Source organism: Thamnophis elegans, chromosome 4 (assembly GCF_009769535.1).
Source record: "Thamnophis elegans isolate rThaEle1 chromosome 4, rThaEle1.pri, whole genome shotgun sequence".
NCBI classification, from domain to species: domain Eukaryota; kingdom Metazoa; phylum Chordata; class Lepidosauria; order Squamata; family Colubridae; genus Thamnophis; species Thamnophis elegans.
The window spans coordinates 19,544,162-19,566,365 of NC_045544.1; the positions used below are offsets into that span (position 1 = coordinate 19,544,162).

The 22,204-nt window shown below is 38.8% G+C and overlaps 1 protein-coding gene across 2 annotated transcripts in view; it reads left to right on the top strand.

The window, feature by feature from the left end:
* The first annotated feature begins 115 nt into the window (after positions 1-115).
* The window catches only part of ORC3 (origin recognition complex subunit 3), a 48,024-nt gene continuing 25,935 nt past the window's right edge, over positions 116-22,204 (top strand). For both annotated transcript variants that reach the window (XM_032216919.1, XM_032216920.1), the window contains exons 1-11: positions 116-197; positions 1,224-1,275; positions 1,677-1,774; positions 4,096-4,240; positions 12,424-12,528; positions 13,201-13,355; positions 14,636-14,772; positions 16,120-16,279; positions 17,736-17,849; positions 19,980-20,113; positions 20,728-20,791. In XM_032216919.1, the coding sequence (XP_032072810.1) occupies positions 174-197; positions 1,224-1,275; positions 1,677-1,774; positions 4,096-4,240; positions 12,424-12,528; positions 13,201-13,355; positions 14,636-14,772; positions 16,120-16,279; positions 17,736-17,849; positions 19,980-20,113; positions 20,728-20,791 (1,188 nt within the window). In that variant the 5' untranslated portion in view covers positions 116-173. The remainder of the gene's footprint in view (positions 198-1,223; positions 1,276-1,676; positions 1,775-4,095; positions 4,241-12,423; positions 12,529-13,200; positions 13,356-14,635; positions 14,773-16,119; positions 16,280-17,735; positions 17,850-19,979; positions 20,114-20,727; positions 20,792-22,204) is intronic.

Sequence of the window (22,204 nt, forward strand, 5' to 3'; positions counted from 1 at the left end):
GAATGCGCAGATGACGAGCGCTAGACCGTACCGTTCGCAGGGAGGGGAAGAAACGGCTGCACGCCGCTGATCCCGGAAGAGGGGACGGGGGATAGAACGGGCTCCCCACCGGAAGTCCGTTCGCGAATGTTGGCGGGTCTATTTTTGCGCCGGAGGAGGCTTCAGCTTTCGCTATGAGCACGTGCTCGGTTTCCAAGGTGAGTCAGAGGGAGAGGGAGTGGATTTAGTCCCCTCCCTCGAGGCATCTAACGGACGCCTTGCTTTCGGGTCCGCGGGGGAGTTTCAGTTCGCGATCCTGCGGGTCGCTTATTAGGAAAAGCTCACTTTTTGGCTATTGCATATTTTGTTCTTAGATATATGCAATATATTCATGTTATGGGTAGCTTTTAAAACAGTGTTCTCTTCATACTTTCCCTGAAAGCGAATCTATATCAATGGTTTCTTATGAGAATAAACAGTATTTATCAAATGACCCTGTCATATTTAAAGGTTTTTTTTAAACATAAAATATCTAGTAATAAAAAGGCAGCAAATAAGGACAAACTCTTATTTTGTTTGATTGTACATATCTTTTGAAAATGTTATTTATTGTTTTGAAACTATGAACATTGTAACGTTGTGTAAGATATATAATTTTATGCAATTCATATTGAAGTAAAATATCTTGAAAAGTATTTTTCCTACCACGAAGAAAACATTCTAAAAAGTCCTTTATGAAACAGTGGCAATTGCAGATACTCAATTCTTTGTAAAAGTGAATGTGTCATATTTGTTAGTCCACTTAATAAATCCTTTGCTCATCTTAGGATAAATCTCTGATTGTTCTTTGTTGAGACATTAGGGAATATGTGCACAATAAAATGTAATTATCTTCCTTTGATGCCTGCCCTAGGGAAGTCCACGCGGAATCCACATACTTGTTTTTAACTTGAGTTGATTTGGCCCACAAACACACATGATTTCTTATGTACTATTTGGAGTAGCTCATTCACATCTACTTAGTTTACTGAAAACTGCAGTGTTAAAAATAACTATATAAATAAAAGATAGTGTTTCTAGATTGCAAAAGATTGAAATTTGGAGGAGCACATGGTAACAAAGGAAATATAAAATTAAATAAGTGCCTCACTTATTCTAGATCATTTCTGTCCGTGTAGGATTAGAACAAAATATGTAATGAAATCAATACTTCTCTCTCTCTCTCTCTCCCCACCCCTCTTTAGGGCTGCTTTGTATTCAAGCCAAATTCTAACAAGAGGAAAAGGTCTTCAGCAGGTTAGTGTGAAAATTTCCTGCAACAAACTGAAAATTACATGACTGCTTATTTTTTGTCTGTAGTAATATGAAAAATATGAGTGAGGAAAACTGAGGGAAACATTACCATTTTAACATGACAATGAAACACAAATGAGAGATTATGCTTAGAGGGGAAAAAACCAGAAGAATAGTTTGTATATATAAATACAAATGTGGCTACATACTCTTCAAACAAAAGTTTTATTTCATCTTGAGCTTTGTTTTCTAGCTGCAGATTTGAGCTTGTGTTTAAATTCCTCTCTCAAATGAAAAGAAATAAATCACAATTTTTTTTCAGTGCGCTCTTAATTTTTTCTCTGAGAACTCTTAATTTACGAATACTGAGAGTGAATGCTATCTTTTTCTGTTTTTTTTTCTAGCTGACTATTTCAGTAAGGGAAACAATGACTTGGATAATAGTGAGTTACGACTTGATACTTGCCTGTTGTTATGGAAACAAATTAAATCTGAAACAGCGGTGAGTATTGCTTTTAATGTTGAATGAGGAAATGGATTTCATGTCTGTTCTCTTGAGATCACAGTGAATGTTGCTTGTACAGGGAAAGGCTTCTCACTGTAAATAGTTCTGTTACATGTACTGGCAACTGGCTGTTTGCTATCAGCACTGTGATAGTTACAAAGGGACACAACACTTGTCATAACTCACACCAGAATTCTGTATTTATATGAACTGAATGAATCTTCTCTCTAGACTTTTTTCTGTCAATGACACATGCTGCTATAAAGCATGGATATTTATCTACAGTTACAAGTTGAATCCATAACACTTCGAATGAAAATAACCAGGATACTTTTCTGCTAGAAAACGAGGAATGGATGATACGCTGCTTTAGCTCCCCTTTCCTTTGGTGTCCCACAATACATCTTACCAGTTCTGAAAGCTTTTTCAACCTCTTGAGCAATACGAGAAGGATAATTAGGGCTGCAGGAAAAAGTGTGAATTATAAAAAGTGATGACTCTTGTTCTCTCTCCTTTATTACTTGCGAAACCCGAGGATTCTAAATGTGGATTCAAATGAATCTTAAGAACAAGTTTATGCAACAATGCAGCTAGTTAGAATAAGGTATCTTAGACGAATATCTAATTCTTGTCCTGATGAAGGATGAGTCTTCTCGCTGCAGTTAGTGTATTTATGCAGAGGGAAATATTATTAATCTGGAAACAGTTACATGTGGCATAAGTTATTTGAGGATAAATCTAGCTGCATCAATAAATATGATTTACTGTGGCGTTATGTACTTCTGCATGAAATGTTTCTTCATAAATACTATGCAGAAATGTATATATACCTACATAGAAATTTCTACGTAAGATAAATGTATAGAGATGGAGTAATGTTAATAGATTTTGTCTTAGCATTTCATCAGTTCTTTTGTAGACTAATAATATAAAATTTAACTGGAAATGTGGGTTCTTTGCCCAGCAGGTTTTTTTGTCTAGCAAAAACCTGCAATAAAAACAGGTTTATTAAAAGTGCTATGAGATGCACAAGATGTATAAAATTGTGTCGTACAATGTTTGAATATTCTGCCAAAACATGAAAAGTATATTCAATTTACTATGAAAAAAGGTTGATATATTTCTCAAAGGTTTAGCTCTTCTACTATCTTGGGATCACTAAAGTAGAGTAAAACTAAGTAGGTTAAAAGTTTTCTTCCTTCTGATGTTCTACAAAAACAGAATAAAATTAATTGCTAAGGAAATGTATGTACTTTAAATACATTTCAGTATTTACCCTCAAATTATCATTATTGAAACCAGGAATTTAATAGATTATTGAAATTAAATAACCCAATATTAATCAGTTCCCTGAATGGTCACTGCAATTTTTAAAGCTAACAATGACCAACATCTTTGGGTAACTGCTGCTTCTGATCATGATAACAAATGAACACAGAAGCCCAGAGGAAGTGCATTGTCTGTTCCATCTTCTGGGTATCAGAAACTTCTAAGATTCGCTTAAATATACATTTGTACTATTCTGTACACATACTTGTGATTAGCTATAAAGTTAGTATAAAGTTACAATAATTTGGTTGTTATTCCTGTTTATAATGACTCATCTATATATAGAAGCTTGAGATTGTCTTTTGTGGATAATTGCTTGGTGATACAATGCCACCTTACCATAATCGAATTTCCATTCCAATTTGTTTCAGATTGTTGGTATATGTTTTGTTCTGCCTCTAGCTTATGGCAGGCAGAAAATACTTCATTGGTAAATAAAATGAAATATTGTCATGGTTTTGCTAGATGCCCAAATCAAAGCTTGATTTCTTATCACTGCTGTTTAAATTAGTGGAATTAGAGTCATTAAAAACCATTCTGACAAAAAATAGGTTTGTGGAAAAATATACTTAGGTACTATAGAACAGATTTTGAACTGTCAGGAATTTCAACCAGTAGGGTTTTCACATTAAGGTGATTTATATGTTTGATTTTTATCCTACCTTTATTATTTTATAAGTAACTCAAGTGAATGAACATATCTAATACTGTTTTCTCATCCTTTTTTTACCCAATAACTACTGTGTAATAATAATGAGATAGCTAGAGATATAGAGTTATAATGGAATCTATTTTATGGCCTTAGCTTAAGATGAAAAATAGAATCTGTCTTGTTCCCTATAAAATATATGTTAGGCAAATCTAATACATTATATGTTTTATACATCATATGTCTAAGTTTGTAATAATTGCAGTTATTTTTTGTAGCTGTTACAGATCTCTTTCTGGGATCTAGTTGAAAAGCCTGAGGGTCTTTTTCTTTCTTACAGCAACTACAAGATGACTTGAATAAGAACCTATTTGATAACCTCATAAAATTTCTGAGACAATCTCATTTAGATTTCAAGGAAAAGAAAGCAGAGTGGATGTGTCGGATGAAGTCCAATGAAATTCCTACTGCAGCTGTTGTTCTAGGTAGTGTTTTTTCTGGTATTTCGATTTAATTAATTAAAAAAAACAGTTACTTTAAAAGTTTTTTTTTAAAGAAATGGAACACTTTACTGTAGCCGTTGTATCACGAATAATGCAATTAAAAATAACTGATAATTAGTGTAACCTTTATGAATGGCAACCATGTGCTTTTTTTGATTTTCTTATAGCACAATATTTGAACCTCTATCATTGGCTCATTCCCCCCCGCCCCAAAAAAAGAGTAACACACACCCTACCGTAAGTACATGCAATTTGTGAATCCAGCTAATTAGTTCAACTACATATTTGCCCCAGTTCGTATTTCATCGAACTTAGTAGCAAAACCACACATAAGCAAACTTCTCTCACTGTAAATGTGACATTGAAGAGTTTCTCTTTGTGTCTGACCTCCAAGCTACTCTAGCTGGAGAAAGAGTGCCTGGGAAAATGTAAACTGTGCAAAGAGAAGAGGATTCTGAGCTTCTCATTTACACGATGCTCAAATGTTTGTGAATTCTTTTTAATAGTTCTGTGTAAATGTGACCGATAACGTGATCTATTTTCCACACAAACCCCAAAACTAAACAAGGATGTCTAATATTACCCATATTTTTTTCTCTGAAATCATGTAGCTTGTACCAGTAACACATGGGTCTAACTTAATTTCTCAATGATATTCTTACCCTGTGTACCTTCTTAAAGGCAATAGGATGGTTAACTTCATTTTAAATTCTTACGGAACATGTTTAAATTATCAGTGATATATAGCAGGGGTGTAAAACGTGTGGTCCATGGGCTGGATGCACACCCTGATCATCTCCACCCTCAGTTTAATGAAGTGGAAAAAATACGTCACGTGATGACAACAATGTGACGCCGTGGGTTTGACAGCCCTGGCATACAGTATAATATGGTTTACATTTTCTTGTTCCATATAATCTCTGTGTATAGCACCCCAAGGGATTTTAAGTCAACTTTGGCATGGCCAATTTCAAATACTCTACAAGCAATATTTCATCCCATTTCAAGTCTTTGCATTTTGCAAATTGTTAATACATTCCTAACTAACAGTTAATTTGTTGACAAGTTATTTTATGTATGTTCCCTGCAGTTCCAGATTGTAGTTTTTTCCAATTTATATGCATATAGCACTTTTTTTTCTTTCTTTCTAGGATAGTTCACTTGTCTTCTCTTAGGTCAGCAGCCTTTAATACTTCAGACCATCCCACAATTTTTGTTTTAGTTTATTTTTACTTAGTTTTTCAAAACACAGGACCCCTGCAGTATCACAATCTGCTATGGTCCAAGTTTTAAATGCAGTGTAACATGCAGCAAGGGGAGCTAAAATGTTACGGTCAAATACCTCTTACTTGACTTTAACAATTATTAACCTGCCTCCATCTCCAGCTTTTCCATTCCCACCATTATTTCATGGTCTTTGGTGCAATCTGTTTTTCCCCTGAGAAAAAGAAGAATGAAGAAGAAAAAGAAGAATGATAATGCCTCATACAATTTTAAAAGTTATGGAAATACATTCTTTATAGACAGCATTATAAAATAACCAATTTTGGCTGTTTCCTGATATTTATAAATACATTTCTGTATTTGTTCCTAATACCACAAAAATAAAAGTTAAGTGAACAGCTTCAATATTTCTTCTTTTTGTAGTCAAGCGCTATGCTTTTCTTTTTGTTGTTTACATTCTGGTATTTCTGTATTACAGTAAGACTCAAATGTGTGCATTGAGTTCTGGCATTATTGCTTATTATGTGGAAAAATAGTTAATAGCCATTGACACATTTTTGTTTGATTGATTACAGCACATGCTTTATATTTTGTCTTCCTTCTGACATGCTTGCATTTTTTCCTTTCTGTTTTTAAAGAAAAAAAAATTGACTTTTATAAAATAGATGAAACACAGCATACGTTTATAATTATTTCTGGAAATTGCAGTGCTTGTACAAATTATTGTAATAATTTAGAAATATTTACTTATCTTATTTTGGGACCAATGGGTGCCATTTGCAACGGTAGTGGATACACTTTGACTTTCCTGCTGATCTTAGGCATATAAAGAAAATAGACTCTTAACATTCTTGCACAGTAAGATATACAGTATATCAGAATAAAATTAAATGAACACCAAAGTGGTATTCAGCTGGTTCTCTCCGCTTTGGGTAAACCGGTAGTGGCGGCTGCGGGAGGCTCCAGGGACCCCAACGTAATGCACACTGCACATGCACAAAAGGCAGTGTGTGTGCACAGACGCTTACTCACATTAGGGAAGATAAGGAGGGTAAATGAATCCCACCACTGATTAACACAGTGTAATTTCTGTGTTAATCAGCCTAGTGTTCAACATTCTGGTTTTCTTTAGCTTTTTTGCTGTAAATGTAAGATAGTAATATGATCACATTAAGTTGATTTTCCTCAAAGAGCCCTTCCTTTAAATATTCTGGATATGCAGCAAGCTATCATAGGGAAAATCAACTGTTAAGAGTATGTAGAATTCAGGGGTGGGTTTCTCGCCCCGTTCCAACCGGATCGGTTGGAACGAGGCCGGCGGCGTCCTCACGCACGCACGCGGCGCGCGCGCGCACGCATGCGGCGTCCTCACGCACGCATGCGGCGTCCGCACGCACGCACGTGACGCGCGCGTCATCGCGTGCGCGCGCGCATGCGTACTAGCGTCTGCGCGATGCTCCAGCTGCTCCTGGAGGATCGCGCAGGCGTTCTGCGCATGCGTGGAAGCGCGAAATTCAAAAAAACCGGGTAAGGCGCGGGTGTGCGGGCGCGCGCGGGCGCAGGGGGGGGCTTCGCCGTTCCCGGAAGTTACTTACTTCCGGGTTCGGCGACCAACCGGATCGCAGGGACCGGTGCGATCCGGTCGAAACCCAGCCCTGGTAGAATTCCATAATACCTAGTGCCTAAAATTTTTCCAGTGCGCTGCTTAGAGAATCCAAGGAACGGTTAATTTCGGTCTGCTTGCCTTGAGACGGAATTGAATGAAACTCGGCCATGCCTCCTTTTGTACTCGGCTGACCAGTTTTTTTCAATTCAGTCTGCCTAACAAGACATAATCATCTTCTCTCTTCAATTTTTCTATCATGAAAACCTGTTCCTTGATTCTCATTCAGCTAATGTGAATTTATTTGTTTGTGTTTTTTGTTTCACAGATTATTCCTAGCATGCTGCTTTCCGCGGTCCGCCAGTTAGAACCGCTGCCTGTTTCCCTTCCTACTGGAAGGCGCTGTTAAGTTTGGCCAGTTTTCTGAGCTAGCTATTCAGGATATCAGGTGTAAGGCTGTGAGACCGGTGCACCATTCTTGGGTTCCCTTGTTGGCGCGCTAGGAGGCGTGGTCCGCCATCCTCTTGCCGTTTGCATTTGAATTCCATGGGTGGGGGCTGAGCGGAGGCTCAGCGAGTCTCCCTATTGGCTGCTGCGTCCGGACTGGTTGTCGCCTGTTGCCGTTGACCCGGGCGTTTTTCCTGGGAGCCTATTGGCTGCTTGTTTGAATTCCAACCATTTTTCCCCTGGCGCCAAATGAGCCGCTCCATTGCGTTGGCAGTTTTGGTAGCTTATGCACCACATTGTGAGTGAGTCAGCGAGCTAATCTGCAGTGTGATTACGATCTTGCTTTGAGCTCTCGGATTGTTAACCCTTTGTGGCTAAAAGTCAGTGCTTTGATCAGCGTTCCTTCCTTTCGAGACCAGGATTGCGGGGGTCCTAGTCAGGTTTGCTGGTTAATTCCCAAGGGGCTATAAGACTTCCTATGGCCAAACGATCCACCCGCCATGCCTCTGGGGAATTAGGTGATTAGGGCGGCCATGGCCACGTCCTTTTTCAATAGGATGTCGCTAGTTTGGCTCAGACAATTGCAAGCTAGGTTGGCACCTGAAGACATGCGTCTTCATCAGGAGGCGAATAAACTAGTGGCGGCATTGGCATATTCGGCGGATGCCACCCTGGCACCAGCCAAGTTTGCTTACAGGGCTCTGGCTACTACCATCACTTCCCGACGTTTGCTTTGGATGTGCCATTGGCAAGCTGACATGCGCTCTAAATGGTGTTTAGCATCCTCACCCTTTAAAGGGGGGAAGCTCTTTGGCGAAGCTCTGGATCCCATTCTCATTGAGAATAGGGATAAGAAAAAGGTCCTGCCCTTGGTGCAATATCAGGCAGATTGCAGAGCCCAGCCTTACTATCGCAGGCAGCCTTTTTGTGGAGACTCGGGGTCAGCCGGACCCCAATGCCACAGACCCTAATACCAGTCCTCTGATAGAGCCAAGGACAGATCAGGGTTTAGAAACAGGTCTAGACAGCAGCAACAGCCTCAGCAGCAGCACCAGTCCCAGTCCCGCTGGGGAAGTTGTGGTGCCGGATATTGACCCTTCCGTCGATATCGCTGACTCCCAGGTTGGTATTCCCATTGGTGGTTGACTCAAAAACTTTGTCACCACTGGGAAGAGTCGACCTTGGATGCTTGGGTTCTCCAGACCATGCGGATCGGCCTCACCCTAGAATTTCTCTCCAATCCCCCGAGAAGGTTTGTCAGGTGTTCCATCCCGAGGTGCGCGACCATGAGGGCCCTCATGAACGCCGAGATTCAGCACCTTCTAGCAATTCAGGCCGTCAAACCAGTTCCAGCAGGCCAGGAACGGAGGGGGGTTTACTCCACCCTGTTTTTAGTGTCCAAAAACTCCGAGGGGGTGGAGGGCGATCCTAGATCTCAAAAGTCTGAACGTGTACCTGGTGTACAAGCGTTTCAAAATGCAGTCACTGCAAACCATCTTGGGCTGCATTCGCCAGGGAGATTATCTGACATCAGTAGATATCAAAGAGGCATACCTTCACATGCCGATTCGGCACTCGCATTCTCATACGCGGGGCGCCACTTCCAATACTGGGTGTTGCCGTTTGGCCTTTCCTCAGCCATGGACATTTACAAAAATTCTGGCAGCAGTGATGGCCCATCTCAGGTCACGCCCCATCAGACTTCTATCTAGATGATGTCCTGATACAATCAACATCTCTGGAGCAGGCCGCTTGGACCTTTGTACGACAATCCAATCGCTGCAACTCCAAGGCTTCATGGTAAATATGGACAAAAGTCAGTTAATACTGGCCATGTCCTTGATGGTAATAGACACTGTTCAATGTCAGGTGTTCTTGTCATCTGAACGTTGTGTCAGCATTCGATCTCTGGTGAATCAAGTACTGTCACAGAGGACAGTTCACCTCTCCGTCCTCTACACATTACTTGGGAAACTGATATCTTGCATAGGACTCGTTCCCTGGGCCCGACTTCACGCGTGTCACCTCCAATGGTTCCTCCTTCCACATCAGCGGAGGCACAGGGGTGTTCCAGACATTATGGAGGCTGTCCTCCAAAGTGATCCGATCTCTTTATTGTGGACCTCCTCTGCCTTATGAAAAGACTGTCTGTTCAGCGAACCGGATCGACTCACAATCACAACCGATGCCAGCTTGTATGGTTGGGGCACTCACACCCATTCTCGAGTTGCTCAGGGACTCTGGAGCCCCCAGGACCTGATGAACAATATAAATTGGTTAGAACTTCAGGCTGTCCATCTAGCCCTTTGAGAGTTCAGCAACCTGGTGATGGGGCAGCATGTGTTGATCCTCACGGACAACGTGGCCACCAAGGCGCACATCAACTGCCAGGGGGACATGCATTCCAAGAGTGGGCAGAGTCACACTTCCTATCCGTCAGGGCAGATCACATCTCCGGCGCCTTGAACCTACAGGCAGATTGCGAGACTGTGGACCAGGCGGAGTGGTGGCTCCACCCAGACTTATTCCAGGAACGGACGCGCAGGTTCGGCATGCCGATGATGGACTTATTTGCATCTCCGACCAACACCCACCTGCCTCGATTCTTCAGCAGGTTCCAAGCTCATGGGATGGAGGGGGCTGACACCCTCCATTGTCCATGGCCCCGCGGCCTTCTGTATGCATTTCTGCCTTTACCGCTAATTCCAAGGGTGATTCGCAAGATTCTTTCGGAACAGGCAGAGGTGTTGATGGTCGCTCCCCACTGGCCTCCAGGTCCTGGTTTGCTGACTTGACCAGCCTGGCCGTTGCACACACACCCCCGGAGGATCCCAGACAACAGGATAATCCTCACCCAGGGGGTGCTGATACACCCAGACCCTCAGTGGCTCCAGTTGGCCGTTTGGCCATTGAGGGGGACATCGTGAGATGGGACCGTTTCTCGGTGCAAGTCATTTGTACCATCCAAGCAGCCAGACACTACGTGGATGTACAATGTGACCTGGTCGGCCTTCTGCAGGTGGTGCCGTCCCCTCGGAGTTACTCCAAGGTCAGCTTCTCTTCCTCAAGTCCTGGATTTCCTCCAGGACAGTTTGGATAGGGGGCTGGCCCCAAACATTTTACGGAGACAGACTGCGGTGCTTTCCACGGTTTTGCACGGAGACACTGACGGTTCTCTGGCGCTCCATCCCAGGGACCGTGCCTTTCTCAGGAGTGCTTCCAACCTTAGGCCCCGATGGTGCATGGTTACCCGTCGTGGGAACTTCCCGTTGTACTCAAGGCCTCGACGTCTGCGCCTTTTGAGCCCATCTGATCCATCAGTCTTTGTTTGTTGACGCTGAAGTTGGCCTTTCTCTTGGCCATTACTTTGGCTCGCAGGATATCAGAATTGGCGGCACTAGCAGTTCGGAGCGACCTCTGCATATTCCATTCTAACAGAGTGGTCCTCCAGCTTGACCCTTCATTACGAAGGTCAACTCCTGGTTCCACAGAGCCCAAGAACTCGTGTTGCCTGACTTCTGTCCTCAACCGCAACATCCTCGAGAACGGAAGTGGCATCAGCTTGATGTGCAACGAGCCCTGCGACAATACATCAAACATATTGCATCGTTCTGGCAGTCAGAGGCCCTGTTTGTTGCCTTTCTTTATGGATCAGAGGGTATCATCCACCACCATTGGAAGATGGCTGAAAGCCTGTATCGCCAAGGCGTATGAGGTACAGGGGCGCCTGCCACTGCGTTGCATCATGGCTCACTCAACGTGCAATGTGGCCACAACTACAGCCTGGGCCACGCAAGCAGCGGTTGAGGAAATTTGTACGGCGGCGAAGTGGTCATCTCCATCGCTCTTCATCAAGCATTACAAACTAGACGTCTATGCTTCGGCTGTTATGTGGGGACTGCAAGCGGTTCACTCGGTTCACTCAGACTTGGGTTCCCTGGACCGGACTTCTACCCATCCTTAAGATAGTATGCTTAGGCATATTCCATTCCTTAGATTCTCTAAGCAGTACACTGGAGAAAGACTGTTGTAGTTCCCTGAACGGTCGTTCTTGGTGCGCTGCATGAGAATCCAACCCCGCTCTTTGTGATTCGGTCCAGGGTCTTTGGGGCTGGGAGGTTTCGAGGTTAGTGGACTTTCAGGTGCTTTCTTCTCGAAACAGCCATTCCTTTCATTGAAAAAATTGATCGGCCGAGTGCAAAAGGAGGCATGGCTGAGTTTCATTCAATTTAGTCTCGAGGCAAGCAGGCCAAAATCAACCATCTCACGCAGTGTGCTGAGAACGACCGTTCAGGGGAACTACAATGGTCTTTATCTCCTACCTGATCTAGCTGGACAAACCTAATTTCCATAAAATGCAGCTCTTTTTAAATTAGACATTCAACTGATTTACTGTATATTTTTACTTCCTTATGTGTTAGATTACTTTAGCACTTACAGTGATTAGTCTATATGTCTCTGAATTTTTTTATGAAAGTTGACTTCTGATTACAATTGATGAGGGATATCATTTTATGTGACCTTTTATTATCAAATGGAAATTGCAATTGTGACTAATTTTAATAAATCCCTTATAAAATTCATCTTTGTGAGAAAGGCCTAGTTCTCCTGCTGCCAGTTCCGAGTATAGTAACTTTCTATTGCCCAGTGGCCTTGCACATCAATCTTAATTTTAGCATTTTCCCACAAATGTTAGTAGAACCTAAGCATCTCTTTTTATTTCCTCCTGAAAATGGCTCTGCAATTAAAATTACATTGTGTTCTAACACCTTCACTGATATTGGATGTGTTTGTATTTGTTTTGAATTGCAAATTGAGTTTGCAGTTTTCTCTATTGGTTTTAGCTATCATAAAGAGGAATGATATAGTTTTTGCTACTCTTTTCTCCTAGGTGTGAATGTTACAGACCATGAACTAACAATTAAAAGTCTATCTGAGGTTCTTCGAGATGATGTTACTCCTTTTGTGGTGTCACTGAAGGCCAAAGAATGTCCAGGTAAACATTGTAATATATTGGGGAGACTTTTACCATAATAATTTCAGCAACATGGTAGGTACTTCTAGAAAACTGTTTGGATGTGCACTCTTCAGATCTCAAGAAGAAAAATAGCAATAGCAGTAGACTTATATACCGCTTCATAGGGCTTTCAGCCCTCTCTAAGCGGTTTACAGAGAGTCAGCATATTGCCCCCAACAATCTGGGTCCTCATTTTACCCACCTCGGAAGGATGGAAGGCTGAGTCAACCCTGAGCCGGTGAGATTTGAACCGCTGAACTGCTGATCTAGCAGTAGCCTGCAGTGCTGCATTTAACCACTGCGCCACTTACTTCTGAACTGAGGAGGGGCACAGAAATAGTGCCTTTCAGCAACCAACATCCCCTTGATGTTGCTGTAAATTAAGTAAAATAAAGTCAGTGTACAAATTTGCTTCCTATGAATGATTTAGATTGTATAATTAGGTTTCCTTTTCATATAAGGTTTTCAGTTGGTTTGATGTAGAATTTGCATTTGTTTATGTTGGAGGATCCCAAATTAAACAACAATCAGTTATAGGAAAAGAACTGGAAAAATATAATTCTATTTTTTTTTTGTTAGAATAATTCAAACATTTCACATTTTTATTGCCTTTTCAATTTTTCCTTTCTTTAATTTTTTTGAATTGGGAAGGCATAAAGCAGCTGCTACAAAAGCTGATTATACAGCTCATGGGTTGTGATACAGAGGTGGATTCATCTGAGGAAGAAGAATGTGCCAAGGATTTGCCCAGACGGGTACGCTGCTCTGTAGCATCGCTTATCGATTGGTATAAGAACGTAATCAAAGTAAGCTTCAAAATTATTAGTTTACATAGTGCTTATTCTTTTCAAAATTTTGTAGGCATCCCATAACTTGTGTATTGTGTCAAAGTGATTACATAGCTTTAAAAAAAAATGGACTACTAAGATATAGAAAGAGAAAAATAGTATTTTTGGTAGAAACTTTTTATATACGTCTCCTATATTCCTTGTAAATCTTAGAAATAATACTTATTTGGAATGGTTTATTAATGATGCATGAACCCAATTATTATAGGAAACATGTATCATGGTATTTATTACTTTTTTCTGTCATAGATATTTTGCATCCTAGAGTTACAAATTTTGAAGAGATTATTTAGGAAATCAAGTCCAACCACATTTTCAGTACGTGAATCCAAATTAAAACATGGCCAACAGATGCTTCAGTAAATGGGAAGTTACAACCTGTGTGAATAATTTGTTTCACCTTCTTATTACTAGAAGCAGATTCATCAGTTATTTAAGACTTTATTCCGCATTCTGCAATATTGGACCAGAGATACTGATTTTTTTTCTGGGAGAGATTATTTCTATTATTCGAATAATAGAAATGATCATATTTTCTGGTATCCCTCTCGGTTAGTCTTCTAAGACTGAACCCAGCTTTTTTCAGTCTTTCTTCATAAATCAGTGTTAGTCTAAACTAATTTATAGGATTATTATGAAGAAAAATAGAGGCAGTGTAATGTTTACTACTTTCAGCTGCCAATCATAGGATACCAAGAAAATAAATATATGATGAGAGATAGCAATAGTTTTGCTTTTATATATTCTAGCAATGTGTAAATTGTAAACACAAAAACATTGCTTTTTTCCTTTTGGATTTTTATGCTGTTTTTTTTTAACTTTATGTTTCATCTATTGTTCTCAGTAGGTAAGCCAAATATAAACATTTTGAGTTGGTGTCATCCATAATTGGAAGACATGCCTGGAGAACAATGTTTTTGGATACTATACTGTATATTTTAGTCTTGCATGGCACTCTCTTGTTTATTTACCTTATTGTCCACCTCTAATATCTAATATTTTTACTGCTAAAATGGAATGGGAGTTAAACATATTTTAATAAATAAATATTTCAGGAAAATGGGATGTATTATTTTGCTGTTTTTTATTTACTTACTACATTTATATCTCCTTTATTTTCTTTTATGTTAGATAATGTGGTGGTACCCTTTTGGATTACACAGTTTTAGATCATGGTCTAAGAGACTGTATTTTTTCCTCCCAATTCATTGTTTTAATATATGCAATATGATTTGCAGAAAACGGATACTGAATCTCCATGTAAGAAGAGAACATTTTCATCCAGACACTGGGAAACTCCTCCAGTTGTTATTATTTTCAAGGATATGGAAAGTTTCACAACCAAAGTTTTGCAGGATTTCATAATTATGAGCAGGTAATAATAACAAAACAGAAATTGAAGATATTCTGGTCCATGTTCATTTTCTTACAGGAAATAAATTACTAATTGGATTCATGTTTGCTTTTTCTTTATTGTTTGTACTAAGTACAGATGTTGACTGGAGTGAATTAGCTTTGCGTATGAAATTTACATTCTTGGATTATTTTTTTTACAATTCAATTATTAGGTTTGCAAATATTTATTAGCTGGCCTGTGAGCAAATTTAATCCAGAGACAAATTTGCTCAACATTAATAAAGAATGAAATTCAGAATTTTGTAATTTTGATTAGACTCTTGCTTATCATATCGTGATTCCACAGCAGTACAAAAATAGGTACTAGGCATGCCATTTGTCATCTTACAGCAATAAATACATTCTTGAATATATCCAGGCATCATCAGTTAAAATCTCACAAGCCAAAAAATTACTGTGTGTTGCAGAGTATTGTTACTCTTCAGAACAGCGGAAGTTGGATGCCTATTCTGAGGCTCACCTGACCAAAGCCATTTTTGACAGCTTCAGTGTTGCCACACTGGAGCTGAGGGATAAGGAGTGGGGATTTGAGACAGTTGGGATTCTGTAGCCAAAACAAAATATTTTCTCTTGGGAACCAAGGACATTCTCACACCTGGTCAGAGGAAGGTGGAGCGATGTCACCTGGCAGCCAGAACACACCGTAATTGGACCATGTGACTGATTGTTTTGGGAAAGTGGGAAAACTTACTTTTAATTAGGTGAAAATGTCAGAAGTCTTCAGAGATGGTTTTCACTAGATCTGTGTCAATATATTTCCAATAAAGCTCTTCTTAGATTCCTGCCTTGGAGTTTTGCTTGATATGGAATTATTACTTGGAACCCTGACACTGGACAAATTATTAAAATTAGCAGACATGGAGATGATGTGATTTATATACTGGTCAAGGCATTCAGTCTCCTGTTTTATAAATTACATTAAATCATTCTATTCAGATGTGCAATTCAACTAGATGAGATTTCAGACTAGACACAGCTAGTTTGTATAGTATGATAGCCAACTGGGGACTTTAAAGCTTCTGTTTTCTGATTTCTGACTGGGACTACATGGGATTTTACAGACTGCATTTCTGTTTTGTATAGATCACATTAATAAATCACTTAATATATAATGATCAGGAAAATGGAATGATTACATATAAAGTGCAAGTTTCTTTTTTTTAGTTTTTGGAATCAAAGTGGTTGTTTGTATTAGTACAACATTGTTGATAAATTCTGTGAACTTGAAATATATGGATGAAGTCAAATGCCAGCTGATTATCTTATACACATTTTAATTTTTCCCAATTGTTAATTTTTCCCTTAGTCATTGTATACGTGAATTTCCACTGGTCCTTATTTTTGGAATTGCTACATCTCCGATGATCATCCATAAGCTGCTTCCTCACACAGTGTCCTCTTTGTTATGTATAGAACTTTTCCAGTCTCTTTCTTCCAAAGAACATTTAACTAAAGTGATTGATAAGGTAATGTTTTAAGAAAAGAAGATGGTGTATATTCTGCAAATTCTTGATAAAAACTAAAATGTTCATAGCTGTTCATTGTTAAAAAAATGTTTTAAAAAGTCGGTTTTCTTGAGGAGTTGTACATGTTCTTCTCAACCTATTGTTGTAATTGAGCCCGGAATTATTGAAACTTGTGGCAGTTATTAAACAGGCCATAACCAATTGTACTAGCTTTTTTGCAGTGGTCATTAAGCGAATGCTATAATTGTTAACCAAACACCATGGTTTTTAAGTGAACCTATTTTATCCAATGGGAGGTTTTTTTGCTAGAAACCAGAAGTAAATGCCTGAAATTGGCAAAAGTCCCCAAAAAATTGCAGTGAGACTCTATAAACAGCCGTAAATGTAAGCTGGTTGCCAAGTGCCCAAAATGTGATTATTTGACTGGGTGTGTGTGTGCGTGAAATTGCAGACACTTTAACTTCAAAATCAGATCATAGGTAGCTTGGGGGAAGCTCTGTCATATCTTTGAATGGATGCAAAAAGAACAGTCATTTCAGCAAGGATTACCTGTACTATACTTTTTATAACAATTGCCACTGTAGATTTCAGATCATAATTCTATGTCTCTGTTCAGTACAATAATTAATTCCACTAGCAGAGCTGAACATTTGGGTGATCTTTTTTTTCTTCTTGTTGGCCCTGGAGCAAATTTTGGAGATGTGAGCAGGAGAGCTATTACACAAGTGTCTGCTTGCCAGATAGTGGATTTTAGGTTTATCAAATTAAAATATATTCAGTACATAGGTAACAGTCTGAGATTGGCTAATGTATAGATTCCAGTGATTTCCTGGCAGTATCAATTGGATCCATAATATAAAATGTGTAGAAAAAATATCATTATATAGCTGTTAATTAGTCCATCAAATTATGTAATGAAAGAGAAAGGGGCATGTAATTTTTATAAATATTTGTCTATTTTAAAAAAGGAAATTTAACACAGAATTTTGATTTAATGGTATTCATGGTATTTATATAGTGTTTAAATCAGACCATTTCAGTTACAATTATTTTCATCTTAAAAGTCTATTAAACTATGTTCTCCCATTTCAAAATCAGTTTTTTTGCACTTAAGAAAATACTTTCTGCACTGTTTACTTGCTTTTGAACTGCTATGCATTAAAGTATATTCTGAAATAATACAGGGTGCCCAAACTTGGGTTTTAATTTTATCAAGCCAACTAGACCTCCATTTTCTCAATCTTATTCTCTGTTCTTTAAAAAAATTCAGTTGCTTAGTTCATACAAAAGTACTAATACTGTTGAATTTAAAAGAACTTTTGCCATTATGGGGTTTCCCATTAAGAAACTCCATGATTTAGAGAATCCCAACTGTGGAAATAATTAGTCATCTTATTTCAGATAATTTATAATTATAATTCATAATTTATTAATGTCTATTTTTTTTCTACATCAGCTACTTCTGACGAGTCAATTCCCATTCAAAATTAGTGAGAAGGTTCTGCATGTGCTGACAAACATATTTTTGTACCATGACTTCTCCGTCCATAATTTTGTCAAAGGATTTCAGGTAAGGGTTAGTGAAAGTAGCTGACTAACTTTAGAAAGCTGAGTGATGGTAAACTTTGTGTCTAATTTTCACTATGAATGATGATACTGTGTATGAGTGATTTACTGAATATTCCTGCACACAAGAAATTTCCCTGCACATTAAAAAGTAATATGAAAGGCAACAGTATATGTGACAGCCAATTTTTAATCTCAGTAACAGCCAGTTTTTAATCTTTAGATATTTTTCTGCATATTCAGTCATAGGAATGTTGTCCCTGTTTACAAACAGTTGGGAAAGTGTTAAATTGTGTTTTAGGAATCAGGGTGACAGGTGTGATTCTCAACCCCCTAGTCCATGGAACGGCACTGCTTCACAGCATGCTAGAAACTGGTCCACACAAACAAACGGAGCCCCATTTGTGGGATGCTGGCAGCTAATGAGGGTCCATGGACCCTCTGGTCCATGGAAGAATCTCTCTCTCTCCTTGGTTCCTGGTGGCCGCTGGCTTAGACTATCATTTTAGCAATAGCACCTAGACTTATATACCGCTTTACAGCTCTCTCTAAGAGGGTTGCAGCATACTGCCCCCAACAATTTGAATCTTCATTCTACCCACCTCGGAAGGATGGAAGGCTGAGTCAACCTTGAGCCTGGTGAGCTTTAAACTGGCACATTGCAAGGCAGATTGCAATCAGCACAAGTAGTCTGCAGTACTGCACTCTAAACACTGTCATCATGGCTCACGGTATGGAAGATTTTGTTAGCCTGGAGTGGGGAGGGAATGGAGATTTTGCAGTATCCTTCCCCTGGAGTGGGGAGGGAATGGAGATTTTACAGTGTCCTTCCCCTGGAGTGGGGAGGGAATGGATATTTTACAGTGTCCTTCCCCTGGAGTGGGGAGGGAATGGATATTTTACAGTGTCCTTCCCCTGGAGTGGGGAGGGAATGGAGATTTTGTAGTGTCCTTCCCCTGCCATGCCCACCAAGCCATGTTGCACCCATCAAGCCATGATATGCCCACAGAACCGATAGTAAAATATTTTGAATCACACCACTGATGTGGAAGAGTTCAGATTTTTAACTTTGGGCACTGGGAAGGTAGATCAGAGGCAAAGGACTGCATTGCTGTTTCAGGGACATGGGACAATGGAGCCTTTGTCTCACAAAAATGCCAAAGGTATGTCAGCTCTGGATTTTATTAGAAGAAGGAAAATACAGAAATAGAGGGCAGGGGAGACTGAACATTGCAGCAGCCTACTCTGCGATTAGGCAAATAAGAATCAAATAGGAGAAGGAAAGGCTTTTCTTCAGGCTGACAAGCTTTACAACCTCATCACTTGATTATGGAAATTCCAGTCCCACTTGCCTTTGTAACTTGAGGCCTATCAGTCAGTTTAAAGATTGGGTCCGGCATAAATTTCCATCAGCAGAAAAGTTTTGATACAGCAGAATTTTACAGTTGGATGAATATGGGCATCAGGTGATACTTGGAAATTTCTTTCCTCACTTTGTCATTCTCTCATCTGTTGCATATTTGAATATTTGCCAAGATGATTAGATAGGTTTTATCTTGTTTTCCTCTTATCAGACCGTAAACCTAACTTTGCATATAATGTACCTACATATTAGGGCACTGTATTAAAGAACAAATTGCTACAGAATTAGAGCTGCTATAAAAAAGAATAAATATGTCCAGAGTAAGTTAAGTTACATGTTATGGGGTTAGAATTTTACATACAATTTTAAATCAGTTTATTATGTTATATTATAATCTTTCTGTCCAACTTTTCTGATACTAGAGTGAATTAATGTATATGTGTGCATATTAACAGAGTTACTGAAAGGACTTGGAGGTCTTCTAGTCCAATCCCTGCTCAAGCAGGAAACGCTATACCATTTCAGACAAATGGTTGTCCAATCTCTTCTTAAAAACCTCCAGTGTTGAAGCACTCACAGCTTTTGGAGGCAAGCCATGTTTATCCTGCTGTCTTGATTTACAGCTATATTAAAATGCATATTGTTTCAGCTTTAGAATAACAGTTCAGGAGAATGGATTTATTTTTCTAAAAGTTATAATAATATTTGAATTTTTTTGATCAGTATTCTTCCAAATTTTCACTTTACATTTCGACTTCCTTGTTCTTACAGCTGTCTCTGCTGGAGCATTTTTATTCACACCCTCTCAGTGTGCTATGTTGCGAAGTGCAAGAATCTGAGAAAAGAGTACAACTTTTATCACATAAGCAGTTTGAAAATATTCGAAGGTTGCCATCTTTTAGAAGGTACATAATTAGCTCAACTTCTTGTCATTGCATATATATTTTTTGCCATTTCTTAAATCTTTGATTTAAGAAAAAATAAACCATTTCAATTTGAGGTGAATGATATAGGGAAATGAATGTCCTAAATTGCACATATGTGCAAATGCATATTATCTTCATATTATTTTATTAATTTATTGATAAATATATATGACCACCCATCTTAAATGAATAATTCTGGTCAACCAAGAAAATACTGTATATGTAAAAACATTATAAAACATAAACCAAGACAAACTATAGCATTAAAAACAATAATACAATAACTAAGGTGTAATCACAATAATAATAACAATAATCAATACACAAAAAGACACATTCTGCTTTGCCAACATCCAGCTCTTAATGCTTAAAGGGGAAAAACCATGTCTTCATGAGCCTCTGGAAGGCCATCTGGATCTCAGAGCTGGTTATTATATAGGACAAGTGCCACAACAGAGAGGCATGTTTCCTGGGCCCCGTCTAAACCCCTTCCTCATTGTATGATTCAGATTGGAATTATTATTAAGGATTTGGAAATTAACCTCTTGTTAATTACAAGGTTTGAAATTAGCTTTTTCTTTTCCTCTGTTCAGGTTTGTTGAAAGCCAGGAAGTAGAGAAGCAGGCTGCATTGCTGACAGATGACGAATGTTTAAAGGTAAAACCTAGTACTAAAAAAAAATCTAGTGTTTCTTATTTCTTCTGTATAAGATCCAAAATTTGATTTATATAAGTGTGCCCTCACATCACTCCTCACGTCTTCCAGATCTGCTCCATTGTGAGAATTAAGTAGAAGAATCAGGTTTGCCACTCAGAATTCCTATAACATGGAAAATGATACATTACAAAATTGTATTTTTATTACAGAGATACTATGTAGCCATTACATAATTTTAGTCATTAGGAATAAGTACCTTTCAGTCTAGTCTAAAAGAAAGAAAAACATACTTCCAAAAATGTATATATTAAAAGAAAAAATAAGGAAAATATGCTACTGTGATGACTGCTTTAAATGTTCGCTATGCTTTCTGGAAAAGCACCTTGTAGAGAAGAATTCTAAAACAAGGGGGTAATTTCCTTTGATGAAGGACTGAAAAGAGAAACCTAGAATACTTATCAGCAAACCTCCTGACATAATGAACCCTAACTTCATCTTTTGCCACTTATTGCCCATGCCAGGGCTAATGGGAAATTCAACATATCCAAAGAGAAGAATTTCCCCATTTGTGATTTTGAGACTTAAGGAAAATGTGCAAGAATATTGTACGGATTCGGGAGCTGGTAACTGAATGCTGCATTCTGCTTTCCTCTCAATTTTAACTCTGAAAAATGAAAAGATTTCACATGCTGTGTTCTTTAAAATTTAAAAACCGAACAGCAGGTTGGTGAGCATAAGCTGACTACTATAATTTACTTGCTATGATAATTATTCTAAAACAGGGGACATATTTCAGTAACAGCTAGAGAAATAAATTAACATGAGATTCAAAGAGAGGCTGGGATACAGGAACATCAAAAGGCAAAACATAAATTGACTTTATATCAGGTCTTCAGAGGCAGCCAGTACTGAAGAAGCTGTTTAAAATCCATATTTTAAATAGCTGAAAACAGCCACTGTGAATGATGGGTCATAAAAATTCATTTCTGCAATGTCCCTGCATTATTCAATATGTGTCTATCTTTTTATTCTTTATTAAGTTAGTTAACAGCAATGGAAGATAAACATGGTGCTTTGATTTAAAATTGTAATCTATGCTAGCTGCTTCATAACTCATACTAACCCAAACATGGATTGTTTTGGTTTTGGCTTAGTTCAGTATTATGTATGACCCCAAGCTTTAAAGCTTGTTTAGCAACCACTGTAAAAGAAAATACATTTAGCATGATGCATATGTCCTGATTAGGTTACTCATCATGCTAAGCCACAATGTAGGTTTGCTTGTTTATGTCTTATTGTGATATGTGAACCCAACCATTATGATTTGTAAACCATGATTTACCATGTAATATAAGCCCAGTCAATAGCAATTCATAAGGTACAGTTAACTAAATCATGGCTTTCCTATGCGAT